The following is a 25,698-nucleotide window of genomic DNA, read 5'->3' on the forward strand; positions in this document are numbered from 1 at the left end:
GCACCAAAGGGCAAACAGGAGATGATCTGTTGATAGGCTGATCCATAAAGTTTGTATGCATAATTCAAATTATGATTAGCAATTCATATATCTCAGTTATAGCCCCTTTTTTTTGCCAAGTCACAGATTGTATTTGTTCAAGTATTAATATCACTTCTTTTCATGGCAAAGTTTAAACAATTCAGATGTCAAGTATTTGATCTGCCCATGAGTGCTTTGGAAATGGGCTGGGAATAAATAATGTAGCAAAGATTTTACAGAATACAAAGACAACAGAGCAACTTGTCACTGTTAGGTTTTTCTTCTTTTTTGGCAATATAACATCACCATAACTTCAGCTCCTGGAGAGAGGCTTGTACTAAAACTGAGAAGTATTTCAGTTTTCAAGTTGATTACTTGAGCATTACTGAGACATAAATGCCTGCAATTTAAGCAGTGAATAATGAGACTGCTGCCTATAGAAAAAGACTTCAAAAGGGCTGAGATACAGAACGTTTGTGTGTGGCATAGAAAGAAATTATATTTAGTAATTGAGAAGGAGTCTGACATATTTTGCTGACATATTTGCATTTGATATCCAGATAGGGGCAAATTGTTTTTCTTAATGCAAAAAAATCTTGAGCTTTAGTCCTTTCAGCCCAAGATTTATAACGTGGGCACAAAGTGACTCTGGTATCTGAGCCTTCAAGAACAGTCAGCAGCAAAAATGGCACAACAGTGTAACAGTGACAGATATCACAGAATGATATGTTCCCATTATATATCTGAGAACATGGATGGATTCATGAACAAGGGGGGTGAAAGTAGAATAGGAAGAGTCATACATCAGATTATTACACAACCATGCAGTTCGCTGGTAGTTGGTGTAAGAAGTGCACTGAAGTTAGAGTTCTACAGAATTTAGATTTCACTAACTTTTTTTTTGTTCTGTTAGAATTCAGCTTGGTAGTTAAATAGGAAAGAGTACAGTCAGATGGACTTTGAAAAGTCAGTGTAAAGGTGATTATTACTGCCTAAGTGTTGATGTGCCCTCTTATCACCACCGATTTTAAACTAAAAAATTTCTCTTACTCTATGACTTTGAGGAGTTTCTTCCAAGTAGAGACTGCCTGGGAGAGGCAAAATTAAAGTAATATATTGGTTTACTGAAAAGTTATTAGCCAGAAGAATATATCCAATGGAAAATACTTTCCAAGTGTGTCCAAATATTTCACCTGCCATTAGTGACAGAAAAGTCCAATGGTAGAGCTGTACAAAATATGGAAATTCTGTTCCACAGAGAATTTCAAATTTTTCTGTGTTTTGATTGTAAATCAAACACATTTTTTTTTACACAATTTGTAGAGGAGCTCAGTTAGGGGAGGAGAGAAAGAATTCTGTCTGTCAACTAAACCTACATCTTGCTACTTTATACTGATACTCGTCAAAGCCAAATGTAAAATTAAAAACAAAGTGAGACAAGCAATTTGAAAAAAATGCATCTCATTTCAGTGCCTTCAAGAAGGATATTTGACTATAAAAAAATAAAAGGAATAGATTTCCTTTCAAATAAAATTACTATCAAATGCACACAATTCTTGAAGCTTTAATATTGATAGAATCACATATTCTCAGAGGGTTTAGCTCTTCTGACTGAGAAGCTGCATCTAAAGAAAGGCAACCACTAGGGCCCACATATTAGGAAAAAAACCAAAAACCTCAGTTGAGCCACATGCCTGTGCTGCCTATAGAAACAGAAGATTCATGCAGCTGGATTGCTGCATGGGCCCCATGGAGACATTGGACTGTGTAGCCCTGAAAAATACAGTTGAGATACATCATATTTTTGAATATATTCTCCCTCTCTAGAGGCACAGTATGGTTTACAGAGTGCTCCAAATTAGAAATTTTAAAAAAATAAAATATAAAAAGTATTAAGCTTATTTGGAATTCTTTTTGGACACTTTTAGTCACTTGGAATGAAATCCTAGTTATGCTGATTTTGCAGGGAGGCTCGATGATGATTTTTAGGTACTCATGACTTCTTTCACCCCTTAGTGTCTATTTCAGCATTGCAAACTTGCATTTAGCCTGCCTAGTCATTCAGATTCTCCCCTACTGACAAGAAGAGAATGATTTAATATTGTGAGGATAAGAGTAGAGATCCCAGAGCGTTACATATTTTTTTTTTTTTCTTTTGATTATGTGCTCTCATTTTCTTGTGATTTTGTCCCTTTGTCCTCTTCTATTTGATTTTCTTGCTGAGCATCCATTGTAATAAAGTGCCATGTTCAATGAAGTTGCAGTGAGCAATTTAAATAATAGCAGGTGTAGATGTGTAGGAATTTTGATTGTAATGCACTGCTGTGAAGAGCTCATGCATTTATAGTGCAGTATATTTCTGAAACCATTATGGCAATAAGCCAATCAACTCAAATGTGCCAGGGGCAGTGCTGCAAATGTATAGAGCTGATGGAATTCATTTCAGTCACTTATTCTTGAGGTAGGATTAGAGGAAATTTTGATCAGTTCATGCATCTCCAATTTGGCCTGCAGCTTTGAGCTCTGGCTGCAGCAGAGCTCTCAAGCTGAGCACAGATGGGGCTGGATAGTATCTGGGTGAGAAGCTTTCAAAAAAATCAAAATGCTGCAGTGTGTAGGTGTTGGTAACTCACTAGGCAGCACGCTTCCCTCGGGTCTGCTCCTTAAATTCCTGCCTTTTACCATGTTGGAAAATGCCAGCTTGTTAGAGGTATTTCCTTTGAAGATAAGAGTTAAGATCAAATTCCTTATCAGTTCAAAATACTATTGTATATTCTCTACTACTAGCCTTGGTATTATGTCTAGCTTCCAGCTCTAGCAATTCCATTACATTCTGTCTGCTTTTCCCCATTTCATTTTCAAAAGGAGCAAGGTTAGGACTGCTGTCAATATAAAACAGCTATGACTACATTTTGCAGAGAATTAGTTGAGGCTATTTGTGTGAGAAGAAAGGGGGAGGGGGAGTTCTGGGTACTAGTCAAAACCTACTGCAAAAAATCCCTTTCATACATACCTGTTGAGAAAATTTAGGACAGTTACTTTGATAGTATAATCTCTTCAAGTTATCCCTTATCTTGCAGAAGTCAAGCCTTAGTTTTCACACTCCACCTTCAGTTGTGCTAGAGGAATTTGGTTAAAAGTTCAAGCACTGCAGCTGGGAGCACTTTCAGCATCTTATGCAGGTAAACATAATATGTCTTACAACTTCTTTACTCCAATGAGCACCAGCTCATGGACACAATGTTGAACAAGAATTTATATCGAATGGTCTGGGGCAAAGTAGAAAAGGCCATTTTGTTCAGGTGCTTAACAGAATTTCTTACCCCCTGGTTTTAACACTACTTTGCAGTCCAGGGTAGATGTCTCTCAGATCCACTTCTAACACATTTGCCACTTAGGAAACTCTGTGAAGCTCTTCAAACATGGAGGAGGTTTTCACTGAGCTCTCTCACACCACAACTGTGCGAGGAAGCTGGGGAGTGTTTGGTGCTCAGAAGCTCAGCTGAAATAGGGCTGGGGACAGGGGTGGGCGAAGTGGCACCACGGCTGAGTGAAATGTCAGTCATGCCATGGGCCAAGTTCTGCTCAAGTTGCTTCTCCAGCCTGTAGAAAAGTCAGTGAAGTTGCATGAATGTATGTATGGCAACTGAGAGCCTCATCTTAGATTGAATTTGCTAAGCTGATGACTTTGCTTTGTAACTACACAATGGATCATTGACTTTTTTCTGCTTCACATTGTTTGCAGATTAAATGTGTTGGTCAAGGCATAGTGGAGGAAGTATAGGTGGCACTGTGAAGTTACATGGAGGAGCATTACTTTTATAAAGTACTTAGGAATCAAAATGCACCCACTGACACGCCATCATCACATCTCAGTAACCCGCCCCCAAAACTAACAAATGTAGACAAGATGATAACTGATGTAATTTTGGTGAAAATATCTGTGATCTACCAAAATTTAATCAAGAGATGTTATCATCCTGAACTTCTTCAGAGAAATACAAAAAAAAATATTTTCTGTAGTGGTAGAAGTGCATTTGGAAAGATGGGAGATAAAGCAGCCTAACACGCAAATAATATCTGTAGTAGAATGGCCCTAGCTATCATATATTACTAAAAAAATAGCACATGGGATATCTCAGAAGGCAGAAGCTTAAGATCTCTTTTCTTCTCTTACAGCTGAGAGATTTTCTGTCTTACTGAATTTTTGGTCCCTGTAGTTACAAGACAAAGTGAACATGTTAGGTTATCTGAGAAAAGCTCACCTGCACACCCATGAAAGGGCCCAGAGAGACAATGGAGCACACACACCCCAAATAACACTCTGTCCAGCCAGCCCCAAGCCCACCCCTGCAGCCATAAACCCAGAGGAGCACAGAGGAACCACACCAGGCAGGGGGCACATCGCAATTCAAGACTCAAGAGGGAAGGGAATCCTGTCTGGGCCTTGCCCAAGGCTGCCTCAGCAGAGCCTCAGTCCCAGTGTCCAGGTGTGAAAATTGTCACCATGAGTCACTGGGGGCAACTGCCTGAGCCATCTTTTGGACAAAGGATGGCCCCTGTCTAGGGGTGGGACACATCACGGGATGCAGGGGAAGAACATTTAGGATTGCACAGGATTTCTATGGGATTCTTAAGGGAGGACTCAAAGATGAGAAAAAGGAAAGGATTTGGAGAGTTTTAGGGGGAAGAAGGGAGCAAAAAGGTCCATTAACACATAGGCAAGGTCTGTGCAGTTGTCTGTCCCTCTGTTGATCATCACAATCTGCTTCTCTACTTATTAAAGTCCACCTCCAAGCACTTTCCAGCAAGGGACTGTTCATCCTCTGTGTGGTCCTTGCCTGCCTGCCTGCCTGTGAATCTGTGCTGCCAGCAGCTGGAGTGGGGCTGCATCCCTGGGAGCCCCATGTGCAGGTGCCCTCAGCTGGGGAGGCTGAGCAGCCCTGCTGCTGGCTGGATCCACCCTGTCTGTGCTCCTGGACCCCGTGGATGGTCTGCAGCCCTGCCCAGCCAGACAGGGAGCAGGACAGGGCTGGGGGTGCAGCCTGTGCTTTGGGAATGCCCTGGGTGTCTGTCACTGACCTGCACTGCCCGACATCTCGGCATGTGCCCCGTGCCTGCTGGCAATAATTTTTCAGGTGGTTATCAGTTGGATCTGGGGACACAGAGTGGCAGCAGCCCTGTCTTCCTCAAGCTGTCAGGTCCAGCATGATACACTTTATATATCTGGAATTTCCAATTCCAAATATGATCAGCAGTTTTATCAAGTCTGAGCAGATCTGCTGCTTAGCTTCCTGAAGACAGCCCTTTCCTTTGATGGGACAGATTTATTTCACTTGTCAGAAGAAATGTCTACCCTGAGAGCCCACTGGTCACCACGACTGCCATGAGTTTCTCACTTGGTGCTGGCAGCCTCAGTGTGCAGATTTAAAAATCCCTGTTAAACTATTCAAATACATGAATACATCTCAATGTACCCTGCCACTTAAGAGTTAGATCATGAAATGTCAGACAGCTGAGTTACAAATGGAAGAAGGTTCTTCAAGTTGCAAAATATCATTTTCAAAACTCCGTGTCTAGAAGTGGTTTTTCTTCAAAGTTAATAACTAGGCCCATTAATGAGGACTTGCTTAGGTACACAAAATGTATGTGAATGCATGTGCCTGTGATAGTACTGTAAAGTGTTCAGCAGGAACCATACTAATTTTAGTATGCAAAATATTTTTTAGGGAGAAAACTATTAAAACTAAGAAAAAAATAATCAATAGAGATTTTAAAAATCAGATTTTAAGATAAACCACAGGATGTTGCAGAACAGAATAGATTAAAATACTGACTTTCATGAAGCAGCACTGTAAGTTACAGATGATTTATATTCATTGTACAGATTACTGAAGAAAAAAACCCATAGATGTTTAAAAACCTTAATTGGCTATGCCAGTCGAGAGAGAGAGAGAAAATAAGCCTGTTATTGAAAAGTACATGAGCAGGAAAGAAAGCTTTTGATAATGTCAGCATGGATCCAAATCATTCTTCTACAGGCTTAAGGTGAATATTGATTAGTGTAATTTCCCTGCCTTTTGGACTGTGCTTTTTCTCACATTTCTCTAAGGAAGTTTCAAAACAGTCTTCAGTTGAGGGTTTTTCTTCTCATTTCTTAGTATGCATATGAACAGCATCTGCTTTCTTCCCCAGCAATAGCAATGATAGGTTTCTGCTGCCTCAGTTCTAACCAGTTTAATGTGCTGAAAGCACAGTGTTGCACGATAACAGAAATTCTGCAGAGCAAAATGTTGATGGAAATGGCAGGCTGCTGTTAGAGGCAATGATGGGGTTATGGGAAGCCCAGATTTCCTGTGAAAGGAATCGGTGAGGGTCTCTGGGAAAATATGGAGCAGCAACATCTGTGTTTCACTAAGCTTTCATGAGGGAAAATGTTCTGGATGTATTTTATTACAGGTTTTTGATGAAACTGAGATGGCACCATTGAATACATCCAAGATTAGAAACGTTAACATTTCCTTCACCACACTTGGGAGCTGCTTTTGACAGAGTATGGCATAGCAGACACAGGGAGACCTGCTGTGTAGCAGATTTTGCCAGGCTCTGTAGCAGCCATCATATGCTCCTTTAATCTTTCTGCCTTCTTTTTATTTTATTTCATTTTTCCTCTTCTCCAGCAAAATTCCTGATGTAGAAAAGCCTGTGTTGTTGTGAAGTAAAAGGTCTGCAGAAATGATAGTGTTTCACTTTTGTGGTAAAGCATTCTTCTTGTTGCCAACAAAATTAGCTGTTTTCCTTTCATATTCTCTGCATACTAATTCCAGAGGAACTGCTATGTGTAACATGATCTTGGTTCCTTTTCCTTTCTTTGTTTAAGACAATTTAAATAAGTAAAATAAAACCCACCATAAAGTGCAACCTATTTGTCTCAAGAAAACAAAATAATGGTCATTGAGACAATGGCATATGCTGATGATGCAATGAACTGCTTTTCACAGATTCAGGGCAATTAGGCACTGAAACTATCCATCCACCAAGCTCATCCACCCACACTGACAGTTTAAGAACAGTCCCACTAGGGAATTTCTAAGTGTTTTGAACAGTCCTATTTTTAAATTTCACAAGTGTCAAGACCACCTTGAAAAAAGAAAGTCCAAGAGATATTTTAAATACAACTGCATATAACATCAAATACTACAACCAGAAAAGTATAGAAAAGTATAGTTAGAAAAGTATAAATGCAATCTGTGCAGAATGTTTTGATCTGAAGCTAGAAAATATGTTTTAACCATGATTATTGATTGTCAGAATGTGCTAGAGTGATATAAAAGAAGTACTTTTAAAAATGTTTAGAAATAGTTCATTGTGATGTTTAAAAATCAATGACAAGATAGTGTAAATGGATCATAGAAGACTATAATTCTTAATTTGTATTTTTTTCTATTCCAGTATGTCACCGACATGTTTTATGAAAAATCCTTTCCTTAGGATTTTTCCCTCCTGAGAAGCTGAGAGGCCTCAGGAACAAACTGTAAACAATTCTTATCTGCTGCTGTGGAATGCAGCAGGTGGATCTGGGATTGGTCTCATCTGGTTGTTTCTAATTAATGGCCAATCACAGTTCACCTGCCCAGACTGTCTTGGTCAGAGACAAACCTTTGTTATTCATTCCTTTTCTATTCTTAGCTAACCTTCTAATGAAATCCTTTCTTCTATTCTTTTAGTATAGTTTTAATATATTATCTATCATAAAATAATAAATCAAGCTTTCTGATACATGGAGTCAACTTTCTCGTCTCTTCCCTCATCTTGGGACCCTTGTGAACAATACCACACCTGTAGAAAATCTGTGAGTTGTAGTTCAGGAAAGATGCTGACCAATTGGGTGTGTAGAGGAGGTTCTAGGAAACATGAGTGATTGAAAGAATACTGGTAAAAAGCTTTCTGCAAATGTAAGTTTAACAGCCTTCAAATATGCAAGGGTCTTCTGCCACAAAGTTTGTCCACGTGGCTGGTGAATAAGATAAGAAAAAGGGAGATTATGCTACAATATGGAAGGGCCAGCTCAGATGCCTGGAAAACTTTAGGATTTTAAGGGTAGCAACACAAAAATAGACTGAATGGAGGTGTCATAGAGTCCCCATCACTAGAATGTTTAAAGACAGATTAGACAAGCTCTTGCCATGTATGACACAGTGTACAATTCATCCTGTCAGGACAGGAGGATGGATTAGATGATGCCATGAAATCCCTTCCAGCCATATGACTATGTAGAAGAACAGAATGTACACCCACTGTAATTTATAGCCTGTTTCAGCTTTACTGCTTCTCTTCATATTTTTTTCTTGTCACCTTTACTGTTCTGTGATAAAATAACTGATGGAGAAAGGGGTTATTTGCTGAATTACTTCTATGGTTTGCATTAAGGAAACACTGAGACCATAGCAACTCCAAGAATACTGGACTCTTCAGGAGCCAGGCAAAACTAAATAAGCTGTGCTTTTTTCATGATATCAGTAATTGCTTTACACTTACAAGGGCTCTATGTTTGTCCCATAAACAAGGTAGAAAGTACTTTCAAATATTTGTTCCAACATGCAAGATAGTGACAAGGAGGAAAAGACATGGATAACAGAAACATGGATTGCTCAGTACTGAGAAAAAGAGTGGTCTACAACTTCCCCAATGCATCTGGAGAAAGCAGATGTGTGGGGTTGTCCAGAGCAACAACCTGACTGGAAGGAGCCACAACTTCCTTTCAGCCCACATATCTGATGTACTTCCCATAAAAACCAAAGCACTGTGAGGGAGGGAAGAAGAGAACTGAGAGAGGAAACTGCAGGCATCACACTGTGTTTTTATCCCAGAGCAGAGCTGGGCTGTAGCTTGGGTGTGCCTCTGGTTACAGGAGGGCACACTTCTAATTGAGCTGGAATCTTTCTGAGCAGGATTTCTAGACAGAATAACTAGTTCCAGCTGATGGCCATTAAGTGTCTTAGAGTTCAGCTGTAGGATGCACCCACCTTAATTCAAAGTGTTAACTAGGCTGGGATAATTCGACCACAGCAAATGCCAGTGAAAGTTTTCTGTTCACAACTCAAAACCTCAGAAATTATAGGAAGGACATGTTGAAAATCAGTTTAAGGGTGGTAACTTCTTGAGTTTTGGGACTCCTTTATCAGAACCCACTAAAGCATCGTTCTTACCTCCCTCATTTTCTGCACAGATTAGCATGTCTGGAAATCAGCTAGAAATAACTTATAAATTACAGATCATAAATGCTATCTCAGCCATTTGATCTCATTTGGGAACGGCTGAAATTCCCAGCTCAGATGACCTCAGATCCCACTGCAATAAGATTTTGTTCTCTTTACCTTGTTTGAGACTCAGTTGATGGAGAAGCAGGACTTAGACCTAATTATTCTAGAATTAGAAATGCAGCACTGCTCCTCAGCTTTCTGGAAGATCTTCTTAAAGATCTCCTCCAGTTCTGGTTCTTCAGGACACCAAGCTGTACTCAATAAGAAGTAGTATACTGAATAGCGCTGCTGGCTAAGTTACTCCATTTTGAAGACAGAGTCATATCTATTCCTATATCACCCTGATCTGGTAAAGATAGCATGGGAAAGGAAAAAATAAAAAATTAAATCCCCTATAATAATAATAATGATAAAACCCCTTAGTTCCAGTACTGATTTTTTTGGTCATTTGATCAGTCAAACCTATCTGCTCATTCCAGTTTCAAAGAGACAAAATAAACTGGATTGTCTGTTTCTCAGAAAAACAGATTCATTTTCTTCAGCTAGTTCTTACTTAGAGGTGGCAGATATTAGTTGTGTACTTAAAACTTGGAACTGCAGGCCTGCTCCCAGGGTAAATGTAGTTACATGTACAAAAAGTTTTTTTAAATATTTTTTCTCTACGTTTGGAGTCTTTACTGACTTTTTTGTTATTTCTATTAACTCAGCCCTGATAGAAGAACAGGATATGAATTGTCCTGCTACATTTTGCTATGTGTGTGTGTTTGGGTATGTGCCTATGTGAGAAGCTTCATAATGGTCTCAGCTGGAAAAAGAGGGCTGATGGTTTCCCAGAAGTGAGGGTGACTCTGAAGTTTCACTTTACCAAACTGCAGTGACTGACAGGTCAGTGTGTAACTTGAATCAAGCCTTGTTCTGCAAAGTACAAATTCATGATGCCACCCTACAGTAGGGATGCTGGGATCAAAAGGAACCTGGAGATTTTGTGTCTCTCCATCCTCTCCAGTCACAGCCCAGATGCCCCAACAAGACTTGGATGTTAAATTTTCAGACAACTCAGTTTCAGCAAGGTGAAATTCATCCCATCTGACTAAACAGTGAGTGCTTCTATACAATTAAAGAACAGGTTCTTTTTTTCTGAGCCTGAAATGAAACCTTCTGAGCCTGAAACTTTCCTTATACAAAAAAAAGTAAATAACTACACAGAGAAGAAGAAGGGTCTGTGTATCACATATGCTTGCATAACACTTGTGTGGGTATTTACTACATCTAGGCATGTTGTGAATATGTAAATGAAGCTGGACCAATTTCATACTGACACAAGCAGTGAAATGACTACCCATTCCTATCAACAATGTGATCTATATCAACAACATGAATGATTTGTGGATTTGCATAGATCTAATAAGTTATAGCTCTGTGACCTCACAGAGCTTGTAGATTTAGGAATATTTTTGTCAAAGTTCCTCTGACAGTCTCTGTTTGTCTCAGCTATTGAATTTTACTCATGTACTTTCAGATTTAAAATACTATACTTCCATAATTTAAAATAAATATTAGGAGTCCTCAGACAATATGTGTGCTCAAATCTCAAGCTGCATCTCAAGCTGCATCTCAAAACTAAGCTCAAACTTAATCTCAAACTGCATCTCAAAATTAAAATTATCAATCTCAATTAAAAACTGATAAATTGCAATGCCCAGGAGGTCCACTAGAGGAATAAGTTCTGTGTGAAAAGAGATGAAAGTGACTGACCACCATAATTTCAAGAAAACAAGAAAATTTAAGCTGCAGAATCTCACCATTGGTAGGAAAGTTACTACTCATTAGGCATTAACAATGTTCACAGTCTACCCACAACATCAAAATGCTGCAAAGTTTAAAGCAAACTATTAGAAAGGTTACCAAAACAAAGGTTACATATTAAACTTGGAAAATTAAGATTATAAATAAGTGTGATGCTTTTCCTTATCTAAAAGAAGCACTCATACAACTGAAAATGTAACTTGGTTTTTAAATTATCCTTTCTCAGATCTCTTCAGAGTGAAGGACATGGCAAGGCTCCTCTGGCACATGGTGCTTTGTGATTAGAAGCCAGTGTCTGGACTGCTGGAGGGGCAGGCCTGGCCAGGAGCAATGGGAATCTCTGCTGAGCTGGGTGGGAATGGCTCTTTGCACAGCACTGCCTCTGCCTGAGACACACTGTAGGGAGTGCAGGATTAAATTGCTTGGGATGCTGCTCTTAGTTAAAATATCTCTAACACCCTGGAGGGCTGAAAAAAAATGGTGCCTGAAATGACAGGGATAGAGAGCAAACAGAAAATGCTAAAATATCCTCAGAAGCCATGTCAATATCTGATCTGAAAAGCAGTCTTTACTGGCACGTTGAGGAACATGACAAGAAATTCTGTGCTGCATGTGACAGGGCAGAGCCCCCAGCACAGGGCAGAGCCCCCAGCACAGGGCAGAGCTCCCAGCACAGAGCTCCCAGCACAGGACAGAGCCCCCAGCACAGGGCAGAGCTCCCAGCACAGGGCAGAGCCCCCAGCACAGGACAGAGCTCCCAGCACAGGGCAGAGCTCCCAGCACAGGACAGAGCCCCCAGCACAGGGCAGAGCTCCCAGCACAGGGCAGAGCTCCCAGCACAGGGCAGAGCTCCCAGCACAGGGCAGAGCCCCCAGCACAGGACAGAGCCCCCAGCACAGGACAGAGCCCCCAGCACAGGACAGAGCTCCCAGCACAGTGTTCACAGCACAGGGCAGAGCTCCCAGCACAGGGCAGAGCTCCCAGCACAGTGTTCACAGCACAGGGCAGAGCTCCCAGCACAGGGCAGAGCTCCCAGCACAGGACAGAGCTCCCAGCACAGGACAGAGCCCCCAGCACAGAGCTCCCAGCACAGGGCAGAGCTCCCAGCACAGAGCTCCCAGCACAGGACAGAGCCCCCAGCACAGGGCAGAGCTCCCAGCACAGAGCTCCCAGCACAGGACAGAGCTCCCAGCACAGGACAGAGCCCCCAGCACAGGACAGAGCCCCCAGCACAGGACAGAGCTCCCAGCACAGTGTTCACAGCACAGGGCAGAGCTCCCAGCACAGGGCAGAGCTCCCAGCACAGTGTTCACAGCACAGGGCAGAGCTCCCAGCACAGGGCAGAGCCCCCAGCACAGAGCTCCCAGCACAGGGCAGAGCTCCCAGCACAGGGCAGAGCTCCCAGCACAGGGCAGAGCCCCCAGCACAGGGCAGAGCCCCCAGCACAGTGTTCACAGCACAGGACAGAGCCCCCACACAGGGCAGAGCTCCCAGCACAGCACTGCTCAGCAGCAGGCAGGGCTGGAGGCTTTTATCTCCACAGGAGTCCCAGGCAGCTGACAAACAGCTCTCACACACTACCTGAGGCTGTGGGAGGGTCTTGACCGGCTCCCCCTTCTTCTAGTAAAGGCCACATTACCAAGAAGCATCCCTTAATGGCCACTTTGCTTTCCTCCCTGCCTCCCTGAGGCCTCCAGTGCTTTATCCCCTATTCCTGCTGCCCTGGATGTCCAGAAAGATCACCCCTTGTGCCACAGCAGGGGCCATGGCCATCTGAGGCTATCTGAGCCAGAGGTCACCCACCCTGCACTGGACAGAAAAGGATCTAGCTCAGTGCTTCTCCTACCCAGCAGAAAAACCTGCTGTAGAGCACCCAGGGCCAAAGATCTGAGTAGTTTCGCTTAAATTCTGCAATCATTGCACACTGCTGAAGGCTGAGGAGCTCAATCTTCACCCCTGCACAGCTGCCATCAGGGGCCCTTCTGCAGCTGCAGCAGTGGAGAGAGCAGGGAGAGAGCAGGGAGAGAGTAGGGAGAGACTAGAGAGAGAGCAGGGAGAGAACAAGGAGAGGAGAGCAGGGAGAGAACAGGGAGAGAGCAGGGAGAGAATGGGGAGAGAACAAGGAGAGAGCAGGGAGAGAGCAGGGAGAGAGCAGGGAGAGAACGGGGAGAGAGCAGGGAGAGAACAAGGAGAGAGCAGGGAGAGAACGGGGAGAGAACAAGGAGAGAGCAGGGAGAGAACAAGGAGAGAGCAGGGAGAGAGCAGGGAGAGAGCAGGGAGAGAGCAGGGAGAGAACAGGCCACCTGTCCCAGCAGGTCAGGGGGATGGATGCCTGTGTCCTCTTCAGTGTCAGCTTCTGGGGTGCTTCTTCCCTGCTCTGCAAATCTTCTGGACTTGGCAGATGAGTCCTCCCACAGTGACATTTTTGCCCAGCCTCTGGCTTGGTTTGTGAGTTACAATATCTCTCCAACTCCTCCTACTCAGCTCCTAGCACATTGTCCTCACACTGAAATCAGAACCTTCTCCACTGCATTCCAGAACCACACCCAGCTCTTCATTCCTGCATATTGCTCCCAAGTCTTCAGCTTGGATTCTCCTACAAATCTCTTTTTAAAGTCTTGCTTTGTCATTCCTCTTACTCTGGCCTACAAAAAGACACTTTTTTTTTTTTTTTTTTTTTTTTGCCAGTTCTCAGCAAAAACCTTGACAAATTTGTTTTCCCATTCAGATTTCCTACTTACCATTCCCAGGTGCTTCCATTAGAATAAACAACTGAATGACTAACAGTATTGCTGGTCCAAGAGAAATATGATAGAGTACAGTTCAAGGTGGATTTGCAGTACACATTTTTCATGACAACTTCAGAAAATTAAGTAGAATATAGAATTTGTTGAGACATCAAACCTGGGGATAGAGGCAGGTACCCCTGAGTCATGAAAACTACAGTATTTAGTGGCACAATAGACCCAAGATGTCTCAAGGTGACTGTTCAGCTGAAAATGCTGGCCTGTGACCAAGGCTCAGCTATTACAATTAATTGTTAGGACTAGTTACTGCAAGCAAGTCTCTTCTGCCACTTAGCAGAGAAGTCTGAACACTAGTGTGAGTATTAATGAATTCCATGTGGCAATGATGTTGTTTCAGTCTGATGATCTTGGAGTTCTCTTTAGTCCTTACCCAAGATGCACCACCTGCCACTAACCACTGCTTAAATGTTTTACCATCATGCTTTCTGCTTCTGTGGCAAGAGGTTTCTTTGTCAGACATCCCTGAAAGCTAACTATTGTGAGCTGGTATGCTGCCTACAAAGAGGGAAACATATTTGTGTTACAGAGATACCAGGTAAGTTCAAAAGCTATTGTAAACTCACAGAACATTTACCCATGCACAATAAATATTACCCACATGTAGATGTTTGTTACTGGTGTGCATATACGTGTGTGTACATATAAAAGGATCAACCTAATAAAAAAACTAAGCCTGCTCTGTTATGGTCTGAACTCATCTGAAGTCTGGACTGGTAGTAAAGATCACTTTACTTACATATTTTTTCTTCTTTTGAATTTTTGGGAAGTTCCTCAGGCCTACACAGAGTTATGTGAGCAGCAGAGAACTGCTCATTTATGGACCACCATTGTTTTTTGGGATGGGGGCTGTGTTTCTTGCTCAGTTATTTTTCCTCAGTGACAGTGTCAAAGCCCATGAGGAGATCCTAAGCTCCGTGGCAATACAGATCTGAGTGATATTTCTGAATGAACTTGTACACCTAGGAATGTTTGGTTATTCCTCAATTTCTGCTTCCCTTAAGTTTTATCTGTGGAGGTACAAGACAAGAGTGCCCCTGCTCCTTACCTTAGTAGGAGCTGTGATTGTCCTTTGTGCAAGGTGGCAGCAGAAGGAAGCTCTTGCAGCTCCTTCCTCTCTCCCCTGCACACCTCCTGTTAAGGAGAGTAACTCCTTCAACTTTATTAATGGTGTTTTAAAAACCAACTGTTGCTAGTGGTTAATATATGTCTGAACAATATGTGGAGTTACTGATACCTTTTACTTTAGGAACACTGTCACACTTCACTCTCCATTTTCTTACCAATATTCCCCTGGGGAAAAGCTAGAAAACTGAATGCAAAGAAAGGAAAACTGTGAGACAAATCCCCCTTAAATCACTGATTTTCCCTTTCTAATTTTATTTTTACAACAGGGTATTTTTCCAATGAAAACACAATGACTTTTGGAGAAAGGATCAAGTCCAAGAAAAATAAAATAAAATAATAAAATAATAAAATAAAATATGTTAAGCTCTATGCTTAATTAAGACATCGTCACATGTCAAATTGTGACAAATTGTGATGGAAGTACCAGTGGAACACCATGTTTCAACATAATAATTTGGTTTGTCAGTAGGAATAAGTAGTCTGGAGAATCTGACTACTGAAGTCCCAGTTAGCAGTTTTCTAGATGAAATAAAAGTGTGGAGTCCACCCTGCTAGTTCTCCTGACCCTAATCAGCATTTGTTGTTTGCATATTTTTGGAGGGGGTTTTTATTTGCTTGTTGTTCTGGGGAAAGATTTATTTTATTTTCCTGGAGCCCAAAATGTGTTGAATGCAATGTTTTACTGCAAATATTAGAGTTGATGAAGCTACTTTAAGGTTCATTAAGACTCAAAATACTCCTAACACATATTCCCCATACAGAAGAAAACCTTGGGTGAATATTTAATAACCTTCACAGATTTGACCCTGTTAAAGTCAATAGAAGTAATAAGAATAGCAGTAAGACTGTGCTTATTTTGAAAAACTGGGGATTACTCACCTTGAAAGTACAATATAGTAAATACGTTCTTTATTCTAGAGGCATGGTAAAAGAATAGCCAGTCAACTTTGGATATGAACATTCTCTACAACCTTAAAGCTTGTTTTGATGACTATTACCTTATTTCAAAGCCACTGTGTTTAATAAAAATTACTTCCAGAACTTGAAGAATATTTTATTATGTAATACAAAAATACTATCTATGTAAAAACAATAAGTTAGTTTATTTACAATACTTTACACTATCCTGCTCTGGGGCTTCCTTTGCACTGGACTTCTTGTCATTATTTTACACACCTTTATAATTTTAATTATAATTTTGCACAAAGCATTTCCAAAAGCATGTCATCCATGTTCACTGCTCCAATGATGGGCCTGAAGAATAACTCAGCAACCACATTAGCATTAATAGATCTTAGCAAGGAGAGAACAACATTCAGCTTGGCAAATCTGGCTTCATCACCTCTGTGAATGAGTCTGATGTGTTCATTTAGAGCTTGTTGTGCTTCCCTCTGCAATCCTTCAATGTACTGAGTGCACTGCAGTCCAGGTAGATCTGAAAAGATAAATAAATTATTTTGTTTACATATTGTTGTTTATAAGACAACATTATTCTTACAGAACAACTCCTAACTGCTCACAGACTGCAATTATCACTCAAGGAAAGAAGCAAATTAAATTGCTAGAGGACTTATTGTTTGCAAAGTCAACATGCCAAATTTTATTGGGCAGGTCAAATTCTTATCATCCTGGTGTTCTGGATATTTAATACTCTTCTTCACAAACCTGAAACATGATGTTTGTCAACATTCACTTAGGTGTTAACAAATTAGTTGATAAAAACTTTAATTGAAAAATGCTCTCCAAAACACCATTATAATGGGGAAGGCAATAAAAATAACTTTTTCATTTTTTCACTTTTACAAAAATGTGTTGTTTACATTTAAGACTTCTTTTGACTGCTGTTTCTACTCCAGTTTATAAGTGGCAAGAAGTACTGATTCCAACATGAGACAGGAAGTTTCCCAATGAACCACAGTAAGGATACTGAAAGATGGAAGGTGAAGAATTAAGGCTACTTGTGACCATAAAATCATTTTGGATGGAAAAACCTCCAAGATCAGTGAGTCCAACCATTAACCTAACAGTGCCAGTTCCACCACCATGCTCCTAAGCAACATATCTTCACATATTTGAACACTTTCAGGGATGGTGATTCAACCACTTCCCTGGACAGCCTGTTCCAGTGCTTGACCACCCTTTCAGAGAAGAAATTTTTCCTTCCAGAACAATGCCTCTGTCTTTTTGCATTAGACCAGGTTCCAAATTTGACTTGTGTAACATAAGCTTCACCTTAACTACTGTAACTTTTTCTCTCTTATCTGTACAGAAAGAAAAGCTACAAAAGCAGGATGATAAATGCAAAGTACCACTACAGGAACCTAACCATCAATAACTACCAGTCTGGCTGCGGGAGCACCAGCAGAGCCCTGTCCCACTTTCACAGGATGCTGCCGTCCTTGGGAAGTGCCATATCCAGCCTGCCAGCTACCTTTCAGGTCAGTCACCGACGCGATAATAATAGAGCTGCATCTATGGGAGTCTCCACAAAGAGAGATGGCAAAAAACCCTCCCGATCACAACTGCTACACCAAAAGCCACAGCAGCACTTTGTTGCTGGAAGCCCCGAGCCTTCCCTGCTCTGCGGGGCGCGCAGACCTCCGGGCACGGCACGGGCAGAGCCGCTACCCTCGGGCCGTGCAGTGGAGGTCCCGCCGCCCCCGCTGAGGGAAACGAGCAAGGAGCCGCTGCTGTCTCCCAGCCTTCTCTAACCGACTGCCAGGCTCCTGGAATTCGCTTTGTTCGTGGAAAGCATCTGTGGAAAGCGCCAGCCCCCCCCGGACCCCAGACCGAGCTGCCGCCGCACCCCCTCCCTGCCTGCGGCCGGGGTCTTGAGGAAGGGGCAGAAGGTGAAACCTTGCTCCGCGTCCCTCTCCTCCAGCACCTGTTTCACCCCGCGGAAAGCCCCTGCTCTGCCCCGCTCCCTGGGGATGCAGGCGGGCTCTCCCCGCCCTCCTCGCTGCCCTGTGGCAGAGACCCCGCTGCCCCGCCCGGCCACTCACCCGGGTTGAAGAGCACCGTTCCCTTGAGGTAAGCGTACTCTTTGGTGCTGATATCCAGGCTCCAGCATTTGGCCAGGAAGCCTTTGATAGCCTGGATCTCGCCGGCCGAGGGCAGGTGCGGGCCGTGGTGCGGCCGGCCCTGTGCCGGTGCCGGTGCCCGCTCGCCGTGCTGCCGGGCGGTGAGGATGCGCTGCAGCATGCTGGGCTCCGCGCTCTCCACCGTCTCCAGGTGCACCCGGTCCTGCGCCAGCCCCAGCAGCAGCAGGGGCGCCCAGCAGCTGCGGACCAGCAGCAGCTGCTCCTCCAGCGGCAGCTCCTGGAAGCAGGGCACGTTCTGGACGAAGCGCAGCGTCTTCACCAGCACGGCCGAGGCCGCCTTGCAAGCCACCTGCGGGCTTCGCAGGGCCACCCGCCGCCGCGACCCGCACGGGCAGCCCCGGGGCGCCGGCCCGGCCGGCGGCACCGCCCGCTCCTCGCTGCGGAGGATGCTGTAGAGGATGCTGCTGTGCCGCCGGCCCTCGGCGCAGCAGCGGCAGCAGCGCTCGGCGCACGCCATGGCACCCGCGGCTCCGGGGGCCGGGCTGAGCCGCCGGGAGGCTCGGCGGGGCGGTCCCTGCCTCCTGGTCCCGCTGGCAGACGCGCACCGCTCGCCCTCTGCCCGGCTCCTTAACTTATTTATAGCCGGCAGGGGTGTGTGCGTGTCTGTGTGTGTGTGTGCAGCCGCAGGCGCCGTACCGGCCGTTCAAAGGGGCAGACACTCTTTACTGGCTGGAAAAGACGCGGGGGGGAGGAGGGAAGATGAAAAAAATAACTAAACCCTCCTCCTCCTTCCCTGAGACTGCGATACCCGGGGGGAGCCGGCAAGCCGGCCGCCTCTGCCCTTAGGCTGCTGCGCGATCAGCGGCAAACTGGAGCCTCCTCGCCCTGCGCGGGGCCGCGGGATGTCCCTTCCCGGCCCCTCTGTCCGAGTCCCATCCTGGCTGATGTTATGCCGGGATGCTTCGAACAGGGCAGGGCAGCTCCCGCCGCTCTCTCCCGCCCCTCGGGATCCCACCGAGAAACGACAAGCGGCCCCGCTGCCTTCACAAGCACCCGAGAGGTCTGGGGAGGAGAGAGAGAGGGTGTATTAGTGAAAAAAGGAGTGCTAAATTGGCCAAATTATTAAATTCCCGCCGGAGGGGAAAAAGGTGACACCGTTAATGACATCGAGGACTTTTGTCAACGCCTGCCCAAAGGAGTGATGCCTTGTGTGCCAAATGAACTCCGCAGTGTTGCCATGCGGGGAGGGACAGTCGGACATGTCCCTGCCCAAATGGGAGATCTGAGAGGGTTGCAAACAAGGCTCTGTCAGGGTGCCCTGAGGCTGGTGCCGCTGCAGCCCCCACTGGCATCCCCCATGGAACCACTCCCATTAGTAATTCCCTTGCTCTGCCTTTCAACACCTGGCCCATCTTTCTGATGTCATGTTGTTCCATCCGTTTATATTACCCCTTCAGGCTCTTCTTCTCCATGAATCTCTTCTTTTAGATATTTACTTTTCTGTGACCCATGTCCTCCAAGTGGCATATGAACTCCAAATCAAGGAAGCCTCCCATCCCCCCAGGCCTTAATGTTAACACAGGAGGGACAGGGGAATCGTGATTGTCAAATATGGATTCTTGAATGAAAAACAAACACCTTCTCAGCTGGGCTAAATAAAAGTGGGGGCAGCAGAGTGGAGTAAATAAACACTACAGAAAATGAAGTTACTTCTATCTGCTGCATATGTGCTAAAACAGAAACGTTTTCTAGTTCATGTGATCTGGAAGAACCTTGACAGAGAGTTAGAGAAAGTAGCTGGTTTTAAGCAAAATTCTGTACCTTCTCCACCAGTAGCTGCTACCAAGAGAAGACTAAATCACCCTTGGAAAGCTGCATTTTCTTTCCATAGAGGTGTTTTTTTGGTTTGGTTTGGTTTGGTTTTTCAAAGCAAATACCATCGAGTGTTTTGGATTTTTTAGAAACAAAAAAATTTTGGGCTGGATCTTGGCAATTTCTTTTCCCTGTGAAGTCAGTCCTACCTTATCAGCTTACACAAGTATAGAGTCATATAGTCTTTTCTCACTAAGTATTTCTTCACAATTGGACTCAGAGGGGATATTCTTTACAAATGACTTGTGCTTTTTGTTAGGCACTTTTTTATAAAGTTATATAAAACACTGATGGGCTACCTCTCTCAAGGAAACCTTGTTTTACAAATGCAATCTGTCCAAAACCTAGATTATCATACTTTTGGTTTTACCTATGAAACACATTTTCCACAGACCCAAACGTGATAAAGCCCTTTATTGGCTTTGCAGTAGAAGAGAACTGCTACAGGGCACCAATTAGGTGATGTCTAAAGTTTGCTGACAGGTCACTGGTTTCACCAAACATTCTTTAAGAAAGAAGAGATGCAAGATTTGCAAAACAAATGTACTAACACTAAATATTAAGAAATTTTTCATTTAGATAGTATAATTGGCAATGACAAAACAGTCACTTATTTGTCTAGAATATTTCTTTGCCATTCTAGGTTGTTTCCTGTTATAGTCATCAGTGTTTCCTCAGCATTAGGATTTTAGATGGTTTCTTTCAGCCTTTTTAGTCTTTTTCCTTTTTAGTTTTTTTGGGGAGGGGTTATTCACTAACTTCAGAGGTAAATCTTGCCAGTTTTTAGAAAAAGAGCATCACTAAGCTTTTAGTTGTCTTTGGTAGCATTTCTCCTATGAGGTACAGATTAGTAGTCTGACCATGGAATCTAGATGTGTTTTTTATGAGTTTGTAACTTGGAAAGTATCTATGGGAAAGCACAGTGCAGCTGAGACCGGAATCATTGCCTTTGCAGCTTTGACCTTGGACTCCAACTGTGGGAATGTTCTGCCTATTATGGGAGGATGCTGCTTACACAGGGCTATAGACAAAGGAAATATTTGTTAATATAACTTTTACACCAAGTCTACAATAGATTTTTTTTTCCCAGTATTGGAAAAAATAAAACCTGCTGCAGTATTGATTGCAGGTGTTTAATTTTTCAAGGTATTTCTTTTTCAAACAAGTCTCAAATGTAGATGCAGTTCATCTGTTATATAATGATTTTGCTGACTCTTCATTTTCTAAACAAACTTATACAAAAAGACTTTGTCTTTGATAATTATAACAAAATGTGTACCCCACACTGGAACAGAAACTTGATTTACTATTCAGTGCCAGAAATCACATTGCTGCAGTTGTAAGTGTACTTCCTTCTCTGACAAGTGCATGTAAACTCATTTCTCTCATTCAAATTCTTAATGTACTCTGATATACAAGAAAAGTTATTTTGTTCAGGGTAGTTAATCTATTTCCTAGCTAAAACATTAAGAATGTTTTAATTTATTTGTGGTTTTCATATTGGTATTTAGCAATTTGTACAGTCTTTATTTAAAAATCTGGGTTTTGCCTGTCCATAGCATTCAAGCTAAATTAACAACAAAACATTCTATTCACAACCAAAATACCAAAATCCATCACAGAAACCTAAATGTTTGATGGAAAATGCATGAAAACCCTTTTAGAATAAAAGGAAAGTGCCTGGTTTCTGCTGGAAGATCTGATGTTACGTGGGTATTACCAAGCTCCTTGTGGTACAGTCATTAATAGGTTTACAAGCTTCCAGACAAAGGATTACTTGTTTGTATTGTTTGGGGCTTTTTTGGATAGTTTTTGGTTTGGGTTGGTTGTGTGTGTGTGTGTCTGTGTGTGTGTGTGTGGTTACAGGGTTTTTTCACTCAGACAAAGCCTTGGATATGGAGGTGATACAGTGCAGTCTCGGCAGCCTCACTCTCTCATGTTGCTGCTCAGTGTCTCCGTATCACTCATCTGGTAGCACATTTGGTTCTTGGCCAGAGGGCAAGACTTTAGTTTCAGAACAAGACCAAACAACCATTTGTTTTTATGCCATTAGTGCTTCAGTGCACTGTTAGCTTGACAAAAGCTTTTTTCCAGTGTAGAATTGAATCCTGATGTCCTATAAATGCACACTATTCCTTTTAGAGTAAGCGTGGAAAAATAAAATTCGATTTTAAGATCAGATGTAAAGCAGATACAATTTGGTGGTTAGCATAAGAGAAGTTAATTTTTCTCTACAGAAAAGCAAAGTTTAATGGGGAATATTGTTATAAGGATATGATAAGTAATATGTCTTTTGTGAAAATAAATGCTTTGTTAAAACAAGGTTTTGGAATTTAAGTATATTGCTGCTTTTCATTCTTTTCTCATTGTGACTATCCATTAGTTAGACTGACCACCATTCACATTTCCCCTATTTTTTTTTTTTCTGGGGTGTTTTTTGAAATGTTTGGATTAACGGAAAAGTAGTTCTACCTATGTGCTGTACCACACACTCCTGATGGCACTACTGTCCCCTTCCTGGAGGGACCATGGATTCCTAAGTAGGAGCATACTGGGAGCCTGGGCCAAAGATAGTTGAGGTGGACCCAGGTGAGAGATGGTGACCAGAATTTCCAGAGCTTTTTCAGCTTCCCTAAGACTGTGATTTGACAGTGTTTCTGTATCCACCACCAGCTCACCTAACAGTATGTGCTTGTCCTGGAGCAGGGTGAGAATACAGTGACATTTTTATGGAACTAGGCAGAGTATATAAAAAGGAGTTTATCCCAGGTTTAGACCTTCCTGCTAGATGCTTGAAAGCAGATGATATCTAATCTGGCATAAATCGTAATGGTGCAAAGTCAGCCTTTTAACACATCTTAAAGAAACCAGAACATGCAAAAGGAAATAATACATTGTTGTTGTTGTTGTTGTTGTTGTTGATGTTGATGTTGTTGTTGTTGTTTGCAGATCAGTTCTTTGTAAAATGTGGTCATGGCAGTTTGGATGCAGAAGTAGCAATAGTAGCAATTCTGAATTTCAATTTACTCTTTTTGGACCATGCACTCCCCTGTCATATTTCCTCTGGCAGACAGCAAATTTAAGGAGGCCTGGCATACCCCAGGCCTGGCCTTTGTTCCTTGTACCCAAATGTTAACTTACCTTAGCTAACACTTGGTTGTTCTGTTAGAGTTAACTAGGTTTTGGGGAAGGCAAAATTAGGGAAAGAAGCAAAATTTTAAACCTTTTACAGTGAAAAGCACTCAGTTGTTTCCCATTAAAAAAAGATCAATTGATCTTTAAGGTCTGTAAAAAGCTGTGGGCCCCAGCAATCCAAAACTGTATAAGCATATTTAGATATGCAATTGGGGTTTCACTGTTTAGATATAAGTAATAACTTATATTTTGGCCCAAAGTGGGTTCATGGGGCTCCCAAACATCTTTCAGTGTGCAATGCTTCAGGGTGCAGTCCCCTAATCCCTCCTGAGCCAATCTAGCATCTCACTGGAGCTGAGAGGTGACTCCCACAGAAGTGTTGCTGCCTCTGCTTTCCTTGCCCCAGCTCTGGCACACACCTGATGCTCTGGTGAACCAAATCTTCTTTCTAACCTGGCAGCATTTTAGTGACAGCCATTACAAGAAAAGTAGCAGAGAAATGAGGTACCTTGAAATGTGCTTTCCATGCTTTATTTTACCCAGTGATGCTTTTGAAGTTTCTACCCCACCTGAGAAGTTGGAACCCTCGTGGTACAGCAGAATTGTGCCTGGTGAGTCAACAAAACACTAACACATGAAGGAAAGAAACGTGTAGTATTCTGCTAATTGAACTGAACTGAATTCAGCTAGGGGTAAAAAGGGTGCCAGAGCAGGCAGAAAGGTGTGGTCTTACCACCCTTCCAGGAGCATGGGGAAAGAGCAGGAAACTCTTCTGCAAACCAGTGTTCCATTCAGCCATCGAGTGGAACTGCTCCCTCAGGAAGGCAAAGCCCTAAATCTCGAGAGCAGAAAATAATAGGTGCTATGGGAGAGGGCTTGTAACAAGCTTTGGTTTAAAAGTATTCTTTTAAATATCATGCAAAATTGATCTGTTGGCTTGCTAACGGCACTTGAATAAGAGAATTGTGTTATAAAATACGAGTGTAGAAAATAGCTTTCAGTTACTTACCTTGAAGAACACATTGCTGATACAGAACAACAGATGGGTAACAGGCAAAAAGCTCAATTAAGTTAGATACTGTTCAAGGTTGTGGCTTAAAGAATAAAACACATTTTAGCTCTACAGTGGCAGGAGGATACTATGTATCCATTGCACCAATTTTTTGAGTTCAAAGTTCTGTATGTTACTGCAGCTAATTGTCTGAGGCTGGTGAGTTCACACATACACTTTCATTTATGACTAATATCATAGGATATTCTGCTAATAAAATTTGTATTCAAATAGGCCTATAATCTAGCATCTATTTTATCTGAATATCCATCCGCAGATTTTTAAAATCCATACTTCTTTCTATAAGTTTTAATTCAGACACATTTCATCCAAGATGGATATTTAAAATACTGTCCTCTGGTGAATCAGTGATATAATTTCTCATTAGATCAAATTTGTGTTATGGTATTAAAGCTGTATTTCCTTCTTTTTTTACTATTCTTCAAACAGGAGTTTGAAAGGTACATATTTAATTAAAAGCTTCACCTATAATCTGTATCACAAACACTTATGATCTTCAAATATCTTCAGCAGTTCCTTGAGTTCTTTGCCTCAATTATCATTCACCAGGTTTCTAAATTTTCTACCCATTCTGTAGCTAACAGGGAAATCATTTGGCATTCTGTTCTGCTGGCAGACAAGGCAGACTGGATCTTCAGTTTTGTCAAAACAATCACATCAGCTTACCCTCTTTAAAGGAAGGATTTTTCTATCCTAGATCTTTCCAACGCAAGCGGATTAGGGAGTGCCCCAGCAGTTCTGTTGGTACATTCAGTGTACTTGCAGCCATTGATAGCCCAAAGTACAGGGGAAGTGCTGACATCTTAATCTATCTGAGCTGCAGCCAGACAGCATCCTTGGCCAGGCTACAGCTCAGACTTTGAGGCTGAGAGGGACCATCAACTCCCCTTTCTGCCTTCCTGAGGGCACTGCTAAACTCAGAGCTGCTGCTGATGGAGTGCAGCTTCTGCTCAGCTCTGTGCCTCGGCAGGACAGCATTGCTCTCAGTTTGCAATCTCAGTCCAAGACATTAAAGCCCACCAGTCCACTGGTTGTTTATCCAGGTTTTTGCAACTCTTACTGTATAAAACTAGCTCTGTGTTACTACTTTCCAGATTCTGCTTATGACTGCTAGGCTCCTGATACACATTTCCCTATTAATTTAAAGTCACAGGAATAATCCCTGTCAATAGTCACCCCTTTTTTAATGAGTAAAACATACTTTGTCTTATAGACAACTTTCAAGCTAAAACTTTGAAGGTCCTTTTTTTCTCTTTAGACCCATTTCTTAGATATCCTTTGTGCCCATTGCAACACTTTTGCCACTTTCTAAAAGCCTTTGAAGTGTGGACATCAGAACTTTACAGAGGGTACCACTTGTGCTGCTCTCACCAGTGCCAGAGAGAGAGACACAGTAACTCCCCAGCTCCCATTCATTGTTCTACTCCCCTACATTAAAGAATCATTAGTTTTTGGGGTCATAATTGCATATTGCACTCAGAACTCTTGTCAGACTGCTCCTCTTCTGTGACATCCTACATAGCTTTCTGATCTTCTTTTAACAACAGAGCTATTTA

At 42.6% G+C, this 25,698-nt stretch overlaps 1 protein-coding gene across 1 annotated transcript; it reads right to left on the minus strand.

Moving 5' to 3' along the window:
* Nucleotides 1–15,830: 15,830 nt before the first annotated feature.
* NR0B1 (nuclear receptor subfamily 0 group B member 1) lies at nucleotides 15,831–18,580 on the minus strand. The gene is made up of 2 exons (XM_059840397.1): nucleotides 18,025–18,580; nucleotides 15,831–16,457 (listed from the first exon to the last, which is right to left on the minus strand). The coding sequence occupies exons 1-2, from the start codon at nucleotides 18,578–18,580 to the stop codon at nucleotides 16,213–16,215; spliced, it is 801 nt and encodes a 266-aa protein (XP_059696380.1). The 3' UTR covers nucleotides 15,831–16,212.
* Between the last annotated feature and the right edge of the window lie 7,118 nt (nucleotides 18,581–25,698).

This window comes from Haemorhous mexicanus, chromosome 2 (assembly GCF_027477595.1).
Source record: "Haemorhous mexicanus isolate bHaeMex1 chromosome 2, bHaeMex1.pri, whole genome shotgun sequence".
Lineage (NCBI taxonomy): Eukaryota > Metazoa > Chordata > Aves > Passeriformes > Fringillidae > Haemorhous > Haemorhous mexicanus.